Source organism: Ranitomeya variabilis, chromosome 1 (genome assembly GCF_051348905.1).
Source record: "Ranitomeya variabilis isolate aRanVar5 chromosome 1, aRanVar5.hap1, whole genome shotgun sequence".
In the NCBI taxonomy this organism is placed as follows: Eukaryota; Metazoa; Chordata; class Amphibia; order Anura; family Dendrobatidae; genus Ranitomeya; species Ranitomeya variabilis.
Genome location: NC_135232.1, coordinates 109,100,667 through 109,116,702, shown reverse-complemented (window position 1 = coordinate 109,116,702; position 16,036 = coordinate 109,100,667). Strand labels below are relative to the sequence as shown.

Sequence of the window (16,036 nt, the reverse complement as noted above, 5' to 3'; positions counted from 1 at the left end):
TGTGCCCTTGTTCCTCTGGGAGTGAGCAACAACAGGTAGGAATTGTGATTTCCCTACTTCAATGGGATCCCAATGCTGGGCCTTTCCCCAAACCCAGCTTTTTGACACTGGGCACAATATTGCGACCCAAAATCCTTTGGTAATTTTCAGATTTCATGATGCTTTGCACACTGTCAAGGCACCCAGTGCCAGAGGCTGCAGAACAACCCCAAAACATCTTTGAAACTTCACATATTTGACCGCAAATACTGTGTTCTTTTCTCTCTAGGCCTCATTCCATTTTTGGTAAACAATAGAATCTTGTGCTTTACAAAACAACTCTATATTGGTCTCATCTGTCCACAATAAGCTTTCCCAGAAGGATTTTGGATTAGGCTGGTTTCACATTTGCGTTTGTTGCCGCAGCGTTTGTACCGCATATAAACGCATGCGTCGTGTTTTCCTATATTTAACATTAAAAACGCATGCGTTTTTTTTTGTTCGCGTTTTGCCGCGTTTGACGACGCATGCGTCGTCTCGTCGTTTGCGGCTTGGCGCAGAAATGCAACATGTAGTAATTTCTGGAGGCGTCTATTTGCTGCCAGGAAACGCATGTGGTCAATTGCGCAAGGATTGCGACAAAAAAACGCATTGCTGCCTATGTAAACGCATGCGTTTTTTTGCACATGCGTTTGGATGCGTTTTTGAACGCATGCGTTTCAATTGAGAAAAACATGTCTAGACACTGATAAGCCACCCCCCACCATCAAGGTGATAAAAGGGAGGGTGTGGACAGTTGCAGGTCACTTCTCACCAGACTCTGAAGCAGACGAGACACAGACAGGCTACATCTTGGAGGAAAAGACCCTAAACAATGTGAGTATATCCTAGCCAATGCCTTTATTTTCTATTTTCTGTCTCTACATGTCCTAATTTCTGCCATTTCTTTCTTTCTACATGCATCAGAATGTCTTCTTCGGATTCTTCATCTGGTGAGGAGTTTCGGCCAGGACAGTCGGAAGTGGAGCATGTCCTCAGTGAGGTGAGTACTTGCCTCGTCAGATTGGTAAGTATTCACTGTCACATCGACACGTGACAATTTGATTTTTTTCTGTTTTTTAGAGCTCTTCTACTGCGGCTGAGACAGGGCAGGAGCAGCGAAGTCAAGGTCCGGTGGAAAGGCGGCAGCGGGTATGTATACAAGGCTGACTGTCCTCAGTGTATTATTCTTGAATCTTCCTTTCTTTACACTCGCATTTCTTTACTTTTTTCTTCTGGAATCCTTTTGTATGTTGACTTTCCTATTCATGCCATTTTTCAGCATCTTTTTTCTTTCTTTTCCTTATGTAAATTGAGCAAACTTTAATGACTTTCTTTAATTTTTAGGTTTCACAATGGGAGGATGACCTAATCGAAAATGACCTCCTTATCACCCTGGTCCAGGAGCGAGTCCCGTTGTGGGACACCCGGGATCCACTGCACTCGAACAACATCACGATCCGGCGGTTATGGAATGAGGTGGCCCAAGCGATGTGGGATGGCTGGGACAACGCCCCGACACGGGTCCGAGCTGCATTTGGTAAGTATTGCACTGCAGTGTGAAGCAGCAGAGACCTTGGTCATGCTCACTCGACTGTGTGTGATGAAAGAAACTCTCAGGAGTTTCTCTCATCACACACAGTTGTGTGAGCAGGGCCAAAAGTCCTTTTTCTGACCACAATTTTTTTTTTAACAGTATCCAAAGTCAAAACACGTTGGCGTTCGATGAAGGACCGCTTCAACAAGGACCTGCGTCAAGAGAGCCGTGTTCCCAGTAGTTCAGGAGCAAGGATCAGACGCTACAAATACCATCGAGTACTGTCATTCTTAAGACCGGTCCTTACCCAGAGAACGTAAGTATTTATCACGTGCATTAGGTTGTATTGTATTGCCATAATCTGTATTTTTAAATTCCACAGGATTTTGCGTCTGGTAAATTTTTGATATAAATTTTCTTTTTCCTTTTTTCACAGCACATACAGCACGACTGTCGGCCCAGGTTCTGGAGCGGTCCTTCATCCGACAGCCACGGATCCGTCCCAGCCATCCAGCAGTGCAGCAGCAAGTGGGCCTTCCACACTAACTGGAGACCAGGGAGCTGGTCCATCAGGTCTTCCCCTTTCGCAGTCCTCTTCCACTGCCCCTTTTTTTTGGGCTCATCCCGGCAGCGGCAGAGGGCTTCGGACAGGTCACTCATGCCCGAGTTTTTGCACTTGAGCTTGGTTTTACACGATGCGATCAAGGCTTTGGGTGACCGAATGGATGCTTCGCATAACCTCTTAAATGCACGTATCCAGGAGGTCAGCAAAAGCCTTGATCAAGTGAAAGCCGATCTCCAGAGGCCAGCCCATCATTTTTTTAATCAAATTGAGCAGGGCATGTCGGAACACCTTACTCCTGATCTCCAGCTGAGTGTCATGCAGGCCTGCAATGCTGCTTACGTGCAGGCTATGCAGCAGAGTCGGTATTTTCAGCAGACAGTGGGGGCATATCCACCTGTGCCTTCACTGTCACGCTTGATGTCGACCTCTGCTGCATCCCACTGCACGGCCACCTCAATTCCTTCCACAGCCGGACACCACTACAGTACCACCACTGTTATGGTGACCTGGTGGTTAGGAGCACTAGGAATGACCTGATGAGCAAACTAGTAATACAGGACCAGCTCTGGGAAGTGGGAGCTCTGCTGACCGCAACCCCTAATCCTATCACAACAACTAGAAATAGCCGTGGAGCGTACCTGACTCTGCCTAGACGCCTCTTCACAGCCTAAGAGCTAACTACCCCTAAAGATAGAAAATAAAGCCTACCTTGCCTCAGAGAAATTCCCCAAAGAAAACAGGCAGCCCCCCACAAATATTAACTGTGAGTTAAGATGGAAGTCACAAACACAGGAATGAAATAGGTTTCAGCAAAGGAGGCCAGACTTAACTAAACAGACTGAGGATAGAAAAGGCAACTTTGCGGTCAGCACAAAAAACTATAAAAACCACGCAGAGTGTGCAAAAGAGACCCCCGCACCGACTCACGGTGCGGAGGTGCCACTCTGCATCCCAGAGCTTCCAGCTAGCTTGGCAAAATCATGATAGCAAGCTGGACAGAAAACAGAGATAAACAATTTAACTAGCAGGGACTTAGCTTTTGCTGGAGTAGACAGGTCATCTGCAAGATCCAAGAGAGAACTGAACCAGTACTAGAACATTGACAGCTGGCATCAAGTAACGATCTGAGTGGAGTTAAATAGAGCAGCCAGCCTAGAACTAAATGAGGTCAGCTGGAGAAGGAACCTCAGAACCAGCAGCTCCACTCACAGCCACCAGAGGGAGTCCATGGACAGAACTCGCCGAAGTACCATTCATGACCACAGGAGGGAGTTCGAGAACAGAATTCACAACACACCACCATGCCGAGTGCAGTTGGACATCCCACCGCCACCACTATGACATCCGCTGCTCCTGCTTGGACCTCCTCCACTGACACCACGATGCAGCAGGACCCTGGCATGGCCTTCCGTACCGCCACCTCCACGATGCAGCAGTACCCTGGCATGGCCTTCCGTACCGCCACCTCCACGATGCAGCAGGACCCTGGCATGGCCTTCTGTACCACCTCCTCCACGATGCAGCAGGACCCTGGCATGGCCTTCCGTACCGCCTCCTCCACGATGCAGCAGGATCCTGGCATGGCCTTCCGTACCGCCTCCTCCACGATGCAGCAGGACCCTGGCATGGCCTTCCGTACCGCCTCCTCCACGATGCAGCAGGACCCTGGCATGGCCTTCCGTACCGCCACCTCCACGATGCAGCAGGACCCTGGCATGGCCTTCCGTACCGCCACCTCCACGATACAGCAGGACTCTGGCATGGCTGCACGCTCTACGAGCACTATGGACTCTGGCATGGCTGCACGATCTACGAGCACTATGGACTCTGCCATGGCTGCACGATCTACGAGCACTATGGACTTTGACACAGTGCAGCCGGACCCTGACAGGTCACCCACCACCACGCCACGCCATATGAGCCCACCAAGACCTCCCACAACCAGGCAAACAAAAAAGAAAACACAAAAAAAACAAAAAACGAGGACTCTTAGCATTCTTCACCTCCCAATGTCACCTCCTAATGTCAGGTTTGTCTCACCCTTCCAGTGCGTCTGAAGCCTCTCATGTGTCAAGCCCCATCCCCGAACTTCCAGACCCTTCTAGTTTCATTGCCCCTTCTCCTGCCACCTCTGCGTCGTCCACGGTTAGCCAGGCCTCAGTACTTCACACCCCCCGTTTACATCACTCTACCCCAAGCCGGCGCAGTAAAAAAGGCTTCCAGTTGTTAACAAAATAAAAAAGTTTGATTTGCCACAATTATGTTTGGTTTATTGTGTCTTCTGCTGCCGGCAACACACACCGTGCGCCATGAAACTTCGCCACACACAAATTTTTTGGGCCACATCATATCTCCTCTAGTTAAAAATAAAAAGACTGCAGCTTTATGTGTCTTTAGTACACAGATATGAGGTGGCCCAAAAATATTACATGTATCTCCATAATCTCTTTTGGTCTGTGCTTAGTGTGCCAGTCTGAAGAGAAAATGGTGGAAATACAGTGCAGACCTCTACTGAACAGGTCAGGTGTCAAAAAACTCATTAGTTATGACACCTGACCTGTTGAGTAGAGAACTGCCTTGTATAACCACCATTTTCTCTTCTTATATTACACACAACTTGAGTTACACTGGTGGTCACACACTACATACCTATGCTCACATGCACAGGTGTCAGAAATAGTGAATTCATGAGCCTGTATATGTTTATCATGAATTCATTATTTCTGACACCTGACTTGATGACTATAGATAGTGTGACAGTGATTGTCTCTTCAGCTTGTGTCCAATGGATACAGGAGAAGAGAATCATGACGCAATAACGTCAACAAGCTTACCAATAAAGCAACATGGCTGCCATTACTAGCAGTATGTGGCCAGTGTTGTATAACAGTATTTGTAAGCCAAAACAAGGAGTGGAACAATTAGAGGTAAATTAGGATATTAACATAATAACTAGCACATCTGCTTTTATCACCCACTCCTGGTTTTGGATTACAAAAACTGATATTAAATACAGATCACATACTGCCAGTTTTAGGACAGCCTGGGTTTGGAGTGGAAAAAGATAGGAGACACGGTCAACTCAACCACAACTAAAGTTTATTAATGAGAAATATTATAAAGTTTATTAATGAGAAATATTATAAAGTTTATTAATGAGAAATATTATTATCATTGTAGAAAATAACTGGTACATATCGAATTACAACAGGACTTTTACACTACATTGTCCTGCCATGAGACACGTCCAATATCGGAATCAAAAAAGGCCGCAAATTGGTCCCGCATGTGGCCAACTGCTGCAGTTGACCGCAGCGGGTGATGCTGGAAATGGGGCAGTGGGTGTGCAAGTGGTTCATCCAGTTCAATGTTGGGTTGCTCCTTAACCATTATATAATTATGCAGCACCACACAGGCTTTGACCACCTCGTCGACTGTTTCCACTTTTAGATTTATGGCTGATGCAAGAATGCGCCATTTAGCGACCAGAATGCCAAAGGTACACTCTACAGTTCTTCGGGCCCTGGTCAGTCTGTAGTTAAAGATCCTTCTAGTGTGGTTCAAGTCCCGACTGGAATAGGGCTTCAGTAGGTTTTCACACATCTGAAAGGCCTCATCCCCAACCATAACAAATGGCATCGGTGGTCCTTGAGTGTTGGGAAGAGGTTGTGGCGGGGGGAAATTGAAATTTTTTCCATACACACGGCGGCCCATATCCGAGTTCTTGAAAGTCTGCGAATCGTTGCCACGGCCAAAAGCTCCAATGTCCACGGCGATGAAGCGACAGTTCGCATTGGCTATTGCCAAGAGCACAACAGAAAAATATTTTTTGTAATTGAAGTACTCCGATCTGGTTCGATAATGCGAATGTGCTTTCCATCCACCGCTCCTAAACAGTTGGGGAAATCACACACACTCCAGAATTTCTCCGCAATTTCTAGCCACATGTCCAAGGTGGGTAGGGGTATAAACTCATCCCGGAGTACATTCCACAAAGCCCGGCAGGTGTCCGCAACTATTCCGGACAGGGTGGATATTCCAAGCAGGTATTGGAAGTGGAGGGATGATAAACTCTCTCCGGTGGCCAGAAATCTGTAAGAAAAACAAACACAAAAACCATTACAATCTATTCTTTTGATGGTGTGGTTACGCTAAAGAAAGAAAGGAAAATACCCCAAAAATATATGTCAGAAAACAGTAAATTTGGACTATCATTGGTTTAGATTTGGAATGTACCTTAATGTAACCAGCAGACGTTCCTCGGGTGGAATCGCTTTACGCAGCTGGGTGTCCTGTCGCCGTATGGCTCCTTGGACACGAGACAGCAAATCCAGGAATGAGTCTTGCGACATTCGTGTGTATTCCTGGAATTTCTCCGGGTTGGCATTAAGCTCAGCATAGAGCGTGTGGTAGGCTCCACGGCTCTCACGTAGTTCGATAATGGGGTGCCTCCAAAAATGCCTATGTTGTCTCCTTCTCCATCTTTGGCCATTTCTGTCTTGCTCCCAAGCGAAAGCACAGGCAAGAAACAGTTTGAAGCTGAAATCCAGGTTGAAATAAAAGCTCTCCATGCGAAGATCCATCATGACACAGGATACAGTAGCAAACTGTTAAAATTTCAGTAGCCCTAGGGTCTATATATAGAGATCCCATAATACACGCCCTCTGTAGTCCCATTGGCGGTGTCTGGTTATCTTGATTTTTCTCTTGTGAAATTTCTCATCATGCGCACCAAAAACGCAAACGCAGGATAAAAACGCATGTAAACGCATACAAACGCAGCTTTTTTTAACCGCATGCGTCAACTCATGCGTCAAAAAAACGCCGCGATTGTACTCGTTTACATGCGTTTTTTCCACCACTTGCAGATGCGTTTTAAACGCTGCAGATTTAAATGCAAATGTGAAACTAGCCTAACTCACGTACATTTTGGCAAAATGCAGTCTAGCTTTTTTATGTCTCTGTGACAGCAGCAGGCCCCCCTGGGTCTCCTGCCATAACGTTTCATTATGCATCCTGAGCCTGCAGGACAGGTTGAATTTCTTGATTGAGGCTGCTTACCACCATCCAGACTATCTTGCGTTGCAACCTGTCACCACCTCACGGTCCGGGGTGCCTACGTTCTCTTCCCCGCCTGTTCTTACCTCCGGTCCTGTCCTGAGCCAGCAGGGTCACGCTCCGGTCGTCCACCGGCGCTTGGGGTCCGTCCCTGCAGACATGCTGCCCGGGTCCTTGCTCCCTTGTCTGCTGCACTTCCTCCTTCCTCTCCCTCTCCTAGGCGAGCTCTCTGGCTTCTTAAAGGGCCAGCCTGACCCTACTCACCGCCCCTCCTCCCGGCCTATCACCTGGAGGCTGGAGGGATAAAAGGATCTCAGTCACTCCTGGACGCCGCCTGGGCAACTTCTATTATCCTGAAGTTGCTTTTCCCGGTCTGGTCTTGCTTGTCTTTCCAGTCCAATTTCCCTGTCTTACTCTGTGTACCTTTTTCCCTAGGTTCGAGCCTGGTCTTCTCAGCATCCTTAGTCCCGGATCCAGTGCGGTTCCATGCAGTCTTCTTCCTGCTTCCAAGTTCCACATTCTGCCCTGTTTTTGTCTCTTCATTTCTTCCAACTTCCTAGGTCGGTTTAACACAGGTGTCTGCCTCATCAGACCCTCTATTGGTGGTCAAGGGGAAATCCCTGTATAGGGGTCACTCCAAGCCTTGGACTCCTTAGAGGCACCCTGGTGTTTTGGTCCTGTGGCCTTCTTTGGGGTGTCTTCCCTAGTATATGTGTATTTCTGTACAATAAAGCGTTTTGAACCTGCTTTCCTAGTCTGGCTCTCCCTTCCTGGTATCAGCAACCGTTGTATTTGCGGTCCAGTGGGTCCACCCGATAGATCCATCGATAGGGCATGACAGATTTTGCCCAGGCCATGGACCCCGCTGATGCCAGGTTCGATGCTCAGAAGGAGCTCGCTAGTCTCCGCCAGAGCCAGGAACAGGTTGTTGCGTTCATGCGGACCCTTGAGGCCCGTCTAGGTTCTCCTCAGGGGGTGGATGCATCTTACTCCTCTCATCTTGCAGATCTCCATCAGGAGCTGGATCAACAAGGACGGATGCAGACCTAGATGCTGAATTACATGATGTCTGTGGACGAGCGGCTCTCGAATCTGCAGCGGTCTCCTCCTACCCCGGTTGCTGCACCCGTCTTGGATCCCGGTGCCGTATCCCGGTGCCGTAGGAGGCGTCTTCTCTTCCCCTCGCCTCTGCAAACCCACCAGGTACTGGGGATCCAAAGATGTGCATGGGTTTCATCAACCAATGCCAGCTGCATTTCAGGCTTCTCCCTCATCAATACCCTACGGATGTGGCGAAAGTGGCCTTTCTGGCATCACACCTGGAGGGCAAGGCCTTGGCCTGGTTCAACCCACTACTTGAGAGAGAGGATCCCATTGTATCCGATCTGCGGGTCTTCTTGGACACCTTCCGGAAGATCTTTGATGAGCCAGGTCGGGTGGCTTCGGCCACGGAGGAGTTGTTCAACTTACAGCAAGGTACTCTGTCGGTTGGCCAATACGCCATACAGTTTTGCACTTTGGCGTCGGAGCTTCGCTGGTCTGACGAGCCCCTGATCGGTGTCTTCCGGAGAGGGTTATCCAGTCGCCTGAAGGACGAGCTTGCCGTACGAGACCTTCCCGGTACCCTGGACGAATACATCTCCCTTGCCGTCCGGATGGACCGCCGCCTACAAGAACGCACCAAGGAGAGAACCCAGGAGAGAAGACCACCTCGATTGGCACCCTCTTTTCAGAGGCCCCTGTTACCAGGTAACGCTTCATCTGCCGTAGCACCCGAACCCATGGAGGTGGATCGTCTCCGGCTGAGTCCCCGGGAGTGTGAGAAGAGAGTCGCCCGGAGGTTGTGTCTCTATTGTGGTGGCTCCAACCACTTCCGCCGGCAATGTCCCAGAAGACCGGAAAACTCCTCCACCTAGGACAGGTAAGAGAGGCCATCCTAGGTGAGAGTGATACCTCTCAACCGTTAACTGTTTCCATACAGGTGAGAGTCGGTGACAGGCGGTTCTCAGAGTTGGCGTATTTGGACTCGGGATCTGCAGGTAACTTTATTCAGCGAGACATGGCTCTCCATCTCGGCATCCCTATACACCCCCTGCAGCATCCCCGCATCATCACCACCATTGACGGGAGACCCCTACAAGATTCCGTTGAGGGCATTACCAGTGAGGTGGAGCTTCAGATCGGAGCTCTCCATACTGAGAGGATTGCCTTTTACATGCTACCCTCTCTCTCCCCGCCTTTCATGCTCGGTCTGCCATGGCTACGTACGCATGAGCCAGTCATAGACTGGCGAAATGGGGAGGTCCAGCGTTGGCATTCGGCCTGCCATAGCCGTTGCCTGCTGTCCGTCCAGCCTATTCATTTGCCTCCCTCACCTATGTCCTTGCCCGGACTTCCGGAAGCCTACTGGGCATATGCGGATGTCTTCGATAAATGAGAAGCAGAGGTCTTGCCCCCGCACAGGCCTTATGATTGTCCCATCGATTTGGTTCCAGGTGCTTCTTTTCCTACAGGGCGAATCTACCCTCTGTCCCCTGCTGAGACTCAGGCGATGTCAGAATACGTCACTGACAGCTTGGCCCGGGGATTCATCCAGAGGTCCACATCCCCTGTTGGAGCCGGGTTCTTCTACGTGAAAAAGAAGGACGGGTCTTTGCATCCTTGCATTGACTACCGCGGATTAAACGCCATCACGGTAAAGAATAAGTACCCACTGCCTCTTATTCCAGAACTCTTCGATCGGCTCCGGGGAGCCCGGATATTCACCAAGCTGGACCTACGAGGGGCTTACAACCTTGTGCGCATCCGGGCCGGTGACGAGTGGAAAACCGCCTTCAACACCCATGATGGTCACTTCGAGTACTGGGTGATGCCCTTCGGACTGTGCAATGCACCAGCCGTTTTCCAGGAGTTCGTGAACGACGTCTTCCGTGACCTGCTGTACGTATGTATAGTGGTATACCTAGATGACATCTTGGTTTTCTCCCCAGACCTACCCACACACAGAAGAGACGTCCGACGAGTTCTCCTTCGATTACGGGAGAACCGCTTGTACGCCAAGTATGAGAAATGTCTCTTCGAGCGGTCTTCCCTGCCGTTCCTTGGATACATCGTCTCTGACTCCGGGCTGGAGATGGATCCTGATAAGGTGTCGGCCGTCATGAACTGGCCTCGGCCGGTCGGGATCAAAGCCATCCAGAGGTTCTTGGGATTCGCCAACTACTACCGGCAGTTTATTCCGCACTTCTCGGATCTGGTCAAGCCCCTCACAGCACTCACACGCAAGGGAACACCTGCTAATGGATGGACTCCAGAGGCCGAGTGCTCCTTCCTGGCACTCAAACGGGCCTTCTCCTCCGCTCCAGCCCTGCACAGGCCCGTCGCTGAGAAGCAGTTCTTTCTGGAGGTGGACGCATCCTCCACAGGTGCTGGGGCCGTCCTCACGCAGAAAGCCCCCTCCGGACGTATGGTCTCTTGCGGCTTCTTTTCTAAGGCCTTTTCCCCCTGTGAGCGGAATTACTCCATTGGTGACCGTGAGTTGCTTGCCATCAAAATGGCCTTGGAGGAGTGGCGTTTAGTGTTGAGCATTCCGATACCGCAAGTATCGGGTATCGGCCGATACTCAGCGGTATCGGAATTCCGATACCGAGATCTGATACTTGCCGCGTATCAGATACCGGAATCGGAAGTTCCCAGGATTCAAACTGCACAAATTTGCACGAAATCAGCCAATGAGAATGATTCCAAGTGTGGGCACATCCTGTTCAGCATGGAGGGCATGAAACTACTGGCAAGGCTGTGATTGGCTGCTGAAATGATGTCATGATGCAGTTTAAAAGTCGCTGGCGCCATTTTTCGCTCACTCTGCTGTGAATTCAGTTAGTGACAGGACTCTGTTTGCTGACTGAGGGCCAGTTTAGAGATAGCGATTTGCTTCTTTTTGCTTTTCCAAGGCTAATTTAGCAACCGCTGTGTTCACCTACTAATCACCTTGCTTTTGCTTTGCAGCGCTGTTTTCACAGCGATCTGCAAGGTCTGTGTGTGTGTGTGTGTGAGTGCAGCCCACTCTCTAGTCTGTGTGCAGCCATAGGCCATCCATAGCTGGTTGTATTCAGTTCAGGGAGGGTGGTTCATTGCCTCATACTGTTCTTTTTTTTTTTTTTTTTCAAGTAGTGTAGTCTGCTGCTCATTTTTTGTAATAATTCCTATTAGTGACTTTCCACCCGTATCCAGCTAACTTGTGGAAAAACACTGCATAGGATAAAGTAGAGGAGGTTTTTTGGGCCTTGCAGCGCCGTTTACGGCTGTCTGCACGGTCTCCGTGTGACTGCAGCTCGCCCTGTAGTCTGTGAGCAGCCATAGCCTGGTTGTATCCAGCTCAGGGTTGTTCACTGCGTCATACCGTAAAATCAATTTTCCTTTTGTTTTAAGTAGTGCGGGCTGCTGCACATTTTTTCAAAAAATTCCTATTAGTGTCTTTCCACCCGTATCCAGCTAACTTGTGGAAAAACACTACATAGGATAAAGTAGAGGAGGTTTTTTGGGCCTTGCAGCGCCGTTAACGGCTGTCTGCACGGTCTCCGTGTGACTGCAGCTCGCCCTGTAGTCTGTGAGCAGCCATAGCCTGGTTGTATCCAGCTCAGGGTTCTTCACTGCGTCATACCGTCAAATCAATTTTCCTTTTGTTTTAAGTAGTGCAGGCTGCTGCACATTTTTTCAAAAAATTCCTATTAGTGTCTTTCCACCCGTATCCAGCTAACTTGTGGAAAAACACTACATAGGATAAAGTAGAGGAGGTTTTTTGGGCCTTGCAGCGCCGTTTACGGCTGTCTTCACGGTCTCCGTGTGACTGCAGCTCTCTCTGTTGTCAGTTCAGCCCCCAAAAAATAAAGAAATAATAAAGTTCACCAAACACACCACTTTACATTTGTGTAGGCCACATTAGCTCATATTAAAGTCTAGTCCACACTTTAGAAAATTAGTGTTTCCTATACCTGTTAGGACTCGGAGCTGTTCAGGAATAAGCACACAAAGCCATTAGTACTTTTCTGCTTATCTTTATCAGTCAACCAAGATGAAGAAGGCAGGGAGTAAGGCACGTGGGCGTGGGCGCAGAGCAGGGAGAGGACGTGGGGATTCTGTGCCTGCTGCGGGCACCGGTGACTCCTCAGCTCCCAGTTTCACCAGGGAACAGTCCTTCATGCGCAGCTTTGTCGCAGAGCGCCGTACACCGCTGCTGCGTGAAGACCAAATTGAAGCCGTTGTCGGATGGATGGCAGCTAACGCATCGACTTCAATTAGTGCCACATCCTCTCAGACACAGAGCACTGGAGAGCAGCCATCTGTCTCTTCACCACCTGCCAAATTGGCCAGGCAGACAGAGAGCCCAGGACAGGAGCCGTCTCTACTTCTGTTCTCTGAATCTCTTGGCTTGGAAACAGGGGGCCAGCCAAGCAGCATTGGAGAAATGGAAGAAGAGGCAGGGTGCAGTGATGCCCAACAGATTTTTCTCTCTGAGTCTGAAGAGGCGGGTGGGCCAGTGCCTCCGGTCACCACATCGCAGGCCGCATCAGCTGATGATGACACTCAGGTGCCACTTTCTGGTGCGTGCTCTGCTGCTGAGACTACCCAGGAGGAGCAGTTGGTGGCAGAGGGTAGTGTAGATGATGAGGTCCTTGACCCATCGTGGCGTGAGGGACAGGAAGGTGGTGGGAGCAGCTCCGAGGAAGAGATTCCTAGAACGGGCCAAAGAGGTAGAGGGAGGGGGAAGACTGCGCAGCCTGTAGCCTCCACTTTGGCACCCGTTAGGAGCATGTCTGTTCCAAAAGCCAAAAAGGGCGCTCCCAAGACTTGCAGTGTCTGGCCCTTTTTTGACACAGTTGCAGATGACATTTGCTATGTCAAATGCAAGGTGTGTCATCACAAAGTCAAAAGAGGTCGAAATGTCAGCAACCTCAATACCTCCAACATGTGGAAACATGTGCGCAACAGGCATGCGGCGGAGTTAGAAAAACACACTGAAGAGCTTGGCCAACCAACAGAGGCAGCTACCACCTCTTCAGCTCGTGTTGCCTCTTCCTCCAGCTCACACGCAGCTGGTTCGGCTTCCTCCCAGGATCGCCGTGGAAGAACCTCTGGCCCTGTTGTCCAGAGACCCGCTGTAATTCCACCCGCAGCACCACTTTCCCAGTCATCCACACACTCCCAGCCCAGTCTACAGCCATCGGTAGTACAGGCATGGGAGAAAAGGCGGCCTTTCTCGTCAAACCACCCATGAGCACAGGCTCTGACTGCAGGCATTGCCAAACTTCTGTCACTGAAAATGATGTCATTCAGGCTGGTGGAGACTGACAGCTTCCATGACTTGATGTCATTGGCAGTCCCACAGTACAATGTGCCCAGCCGCTTTTACTTCAGCAGGCAAGCTGTCCCTGCCCTGCACAAGCATGTGGAGGGACACATAAAACACGCGCTACTGAACGCCATCAGTAGCAAGGTCCACCTCACCACCGATGCGTGGACCAGTCAACATGGACAGGGGCGATACCTTTCCCTCACTGCCCATTGGGTTAATGTCGTTGAGCCGGGTACAGATCGTGCAAGTGGCGCAGGACGTGTCCTGCCCACTCCAAGGATTGCAGGAACCCATTCTGTACGCATTGACTCCTCCTCTTACACCAGTTCCTCAGAATCATTGCTGCAGGAGCCGTCACAGTCCACCTCCACATGGACCCGTGATGAACGTTTACCTGTTACGACCGACATGAGCACAGCCGTGGCCAAACGTCAACAGGCCGTCTTGAAATTAATTTCTTTAAGGAATCGAAGCCACACAGCGCAGGAGCTCTGGAATGCCATCAAGCAGGAGAGCGATGTGTGGTTTGTGCCAGCGAATCTCCAGCCAGGCATGGTAGTGTGTGATAATGGCCAAAATCTGGTGGCAGCTCTGGGCCTCGGCAACCTCACTCACATCCCATGTCTGGCACATGTGCTCAATTTGGTCGTGCAGAGTTTTTTGAGGGACTATCCGGATCTTGATGCACTGCTGCACAAGGTCCGCCTAGAGTGTGCTCACTTGCGGCGTTCCAGCACGGCAAAATCGCGCATTGCGGCTCTGCAGCGCCGACACCGCCTGCCGGAACATCGCATCATATGTGACCTACCTACCAGGTGGAATTCCACGTTACATATGTTGGAGTGGTTTTGTGAGCAGCAGCAAGCTGTAATGGAGTACCAGCTGCATCAGGCGCAAAGAAGTCGCACTCCGCGCCGTTCAGACTTCACAACCACAGAGTGGGCCACTATGAAGGACATCTGCCAGGTTTTGCGTCCCTTCGATTATTCCACGCGGATGGCGAGTGCAGATGATGCACTAGTCAGCATGACTGTCCCCCTTATCTGCCTGCTTGAAAAATCACTGCAAGCGCTAAGGGATGATGTTGTGGAAGAGGTGGAGGATGAGGATTCACCATTTCCATCATCTTCTGGACAGTCAGCGCCCCCTGGTTCCTCACAAACGCGTAGGCAGTGGACACTTTGTGAGGAGGATGAGGAGGAGTCAATGGAGGAGGAAGACATCCGTCCAGAGGAGGGAGTTACACAATTGTCCAGTACTCAGTGTGTACAGCGAGGGTGGGGTGATGACGAGCGGGCAGAGATCACGCCTCCAGCAGGGGACAGCGTTTCTTGGCCAGTTGGCAGTCTGCAGCACATGGTGGATTACATGCTGCAGTGCCTGAGAAACGACCGCCGCATCGCCCACATTCTCAACATGTCTGATTATTGGGTGTTCACCCTCCTCGATCCTCGCTACCGGGACAACGTGGAAAGCCTCATCACACCGTTGAACCGGGAGCAAAAAATGCGGGAGTACAAAGACACACTGGTGAATTCCATCATCTTCTCCATTCCAAGTGAGAGAAGTGCTGCTAGTGCATTACAAAGCAGCTCAGTGCGTCCAGGCAGTGGAGGAGGCTCTGCACAAAGAGGGAACAGAAGCAGTGCCTCTGCCCAAGGCAAGACCAGTATGGCCCAACTGTGGCACAGTTTTTTGTGCCCGCCACAAAAGTCTACACCATCACAGACGGCTCCAGTCAGCAGGAGGCAACGGTTCCGTCAGATGGTGACAGACTACATGTCTTGCCCTCTTGTTGTACTCCCAGACGGCTCTTCCCCTTTCAAGTTTTGGGTCTCAAAGCTGGATACATGGCCAGAGCTAAGCCAGTATGCATTGGAGGTGCTGGCTTGCCCTGCGGCTAGTGTATTATCGGAACGCGTCTTTAGTGCTGCAGGTGGTGTACTAACTGACCATCGCATGCGATTATCCTCCGATAACGTTGACCGGCTTACTTTCCTGAAAATGAACAAGGCCTGGATCTCGCAGGAATTTGCCACTCCTCTTCCTGATTAAATAATTAGGTGACTGTCTACAGTATCCAGGTCTCCTGTTGTGTTCATCTTTCTACCACCTGAACTTTAATTCCTGGGCTCCAACACCGCCAGTTGAGGCTCAGAAGTGCCGTCTGCACAGTCAAAACATACGACCCAGTGTTATTGGGTTTCAGTAACGTCAGCTGATCCCCAGCTGTGTAGCCGGCAATGTGTCCTGCGACCGCCACGCTGACACAACAACTGAAATGTAAGGGAACCTGTCCCCCCCCCCAAGGCGTTTGTTACTGAAAGAGCCACCTTGTGCAGCAGTAATGCTGCACAAGGAAAAGGTAGCTATTTTTGTTTAGCTCCTTGCACACGCAGAACTTAACACTAATAAAATGTGTTCACTGATACCGTAAAACCGTCCCGGAGGTGGGACTTTCCTTCGTAATATGACGCAGCACACCTGTCATTCCTACCCCCTT

The 16,036-nt window shown here is 50.2% G+C and overlaps 1 protein-coding gene across 1 annotated transcript; it reads left to right on the top strand.

Annotated features, from left to right (window-relative positions):
- The first annotated feature begins 921 nt into the window (after positions 1 to 921).
- On the top strand, positions 922 to 1,775 carry LOC143793758 (uncharacterized). Its single transcript, XM_077280755.1, has 3 exons — positions 922 to 1,021; positions 1,102 to 1,170; positions 1,366 to 1,775. The coding sequence occupies exons 1-3, from the start codon at positions 947 to 949 to the stop codon at positions 1,579 to 1,581; spliced, it is 360 nt and encodes a 119-aa protein (XP_077136870.1). The 5' UTR covers positions 922 to 946; the 3' UTR covers positions 1,582 to 1,775.
- Positions 1,776 to 16,036: the final 14,261 nt, after the last annotated feature.

Coding starts and splice junctions, on each gene's coding strand:
- LOC143793758 (XM_077280755.1), top strand. CDS start 947: ATGTCTTCTTCGGATTCTTCATCTGGTGAGGAGTTTCGGCCAGGACAG. Junction 1,022..1,101: donor TGGAGCATGTCCTCAGTGAG/GTGAGTACTTGC, acceptor TCTGTTTTTTAG/AGCTCTTCTACTGCGGCTGA. Junction 1,171..1,365: donor CGGTGGAAAGGCGGCAGCGG/GTATGTATACAA, acceptor TTTAATTTTTAG/GTTTCACAATGGGAGGATGA.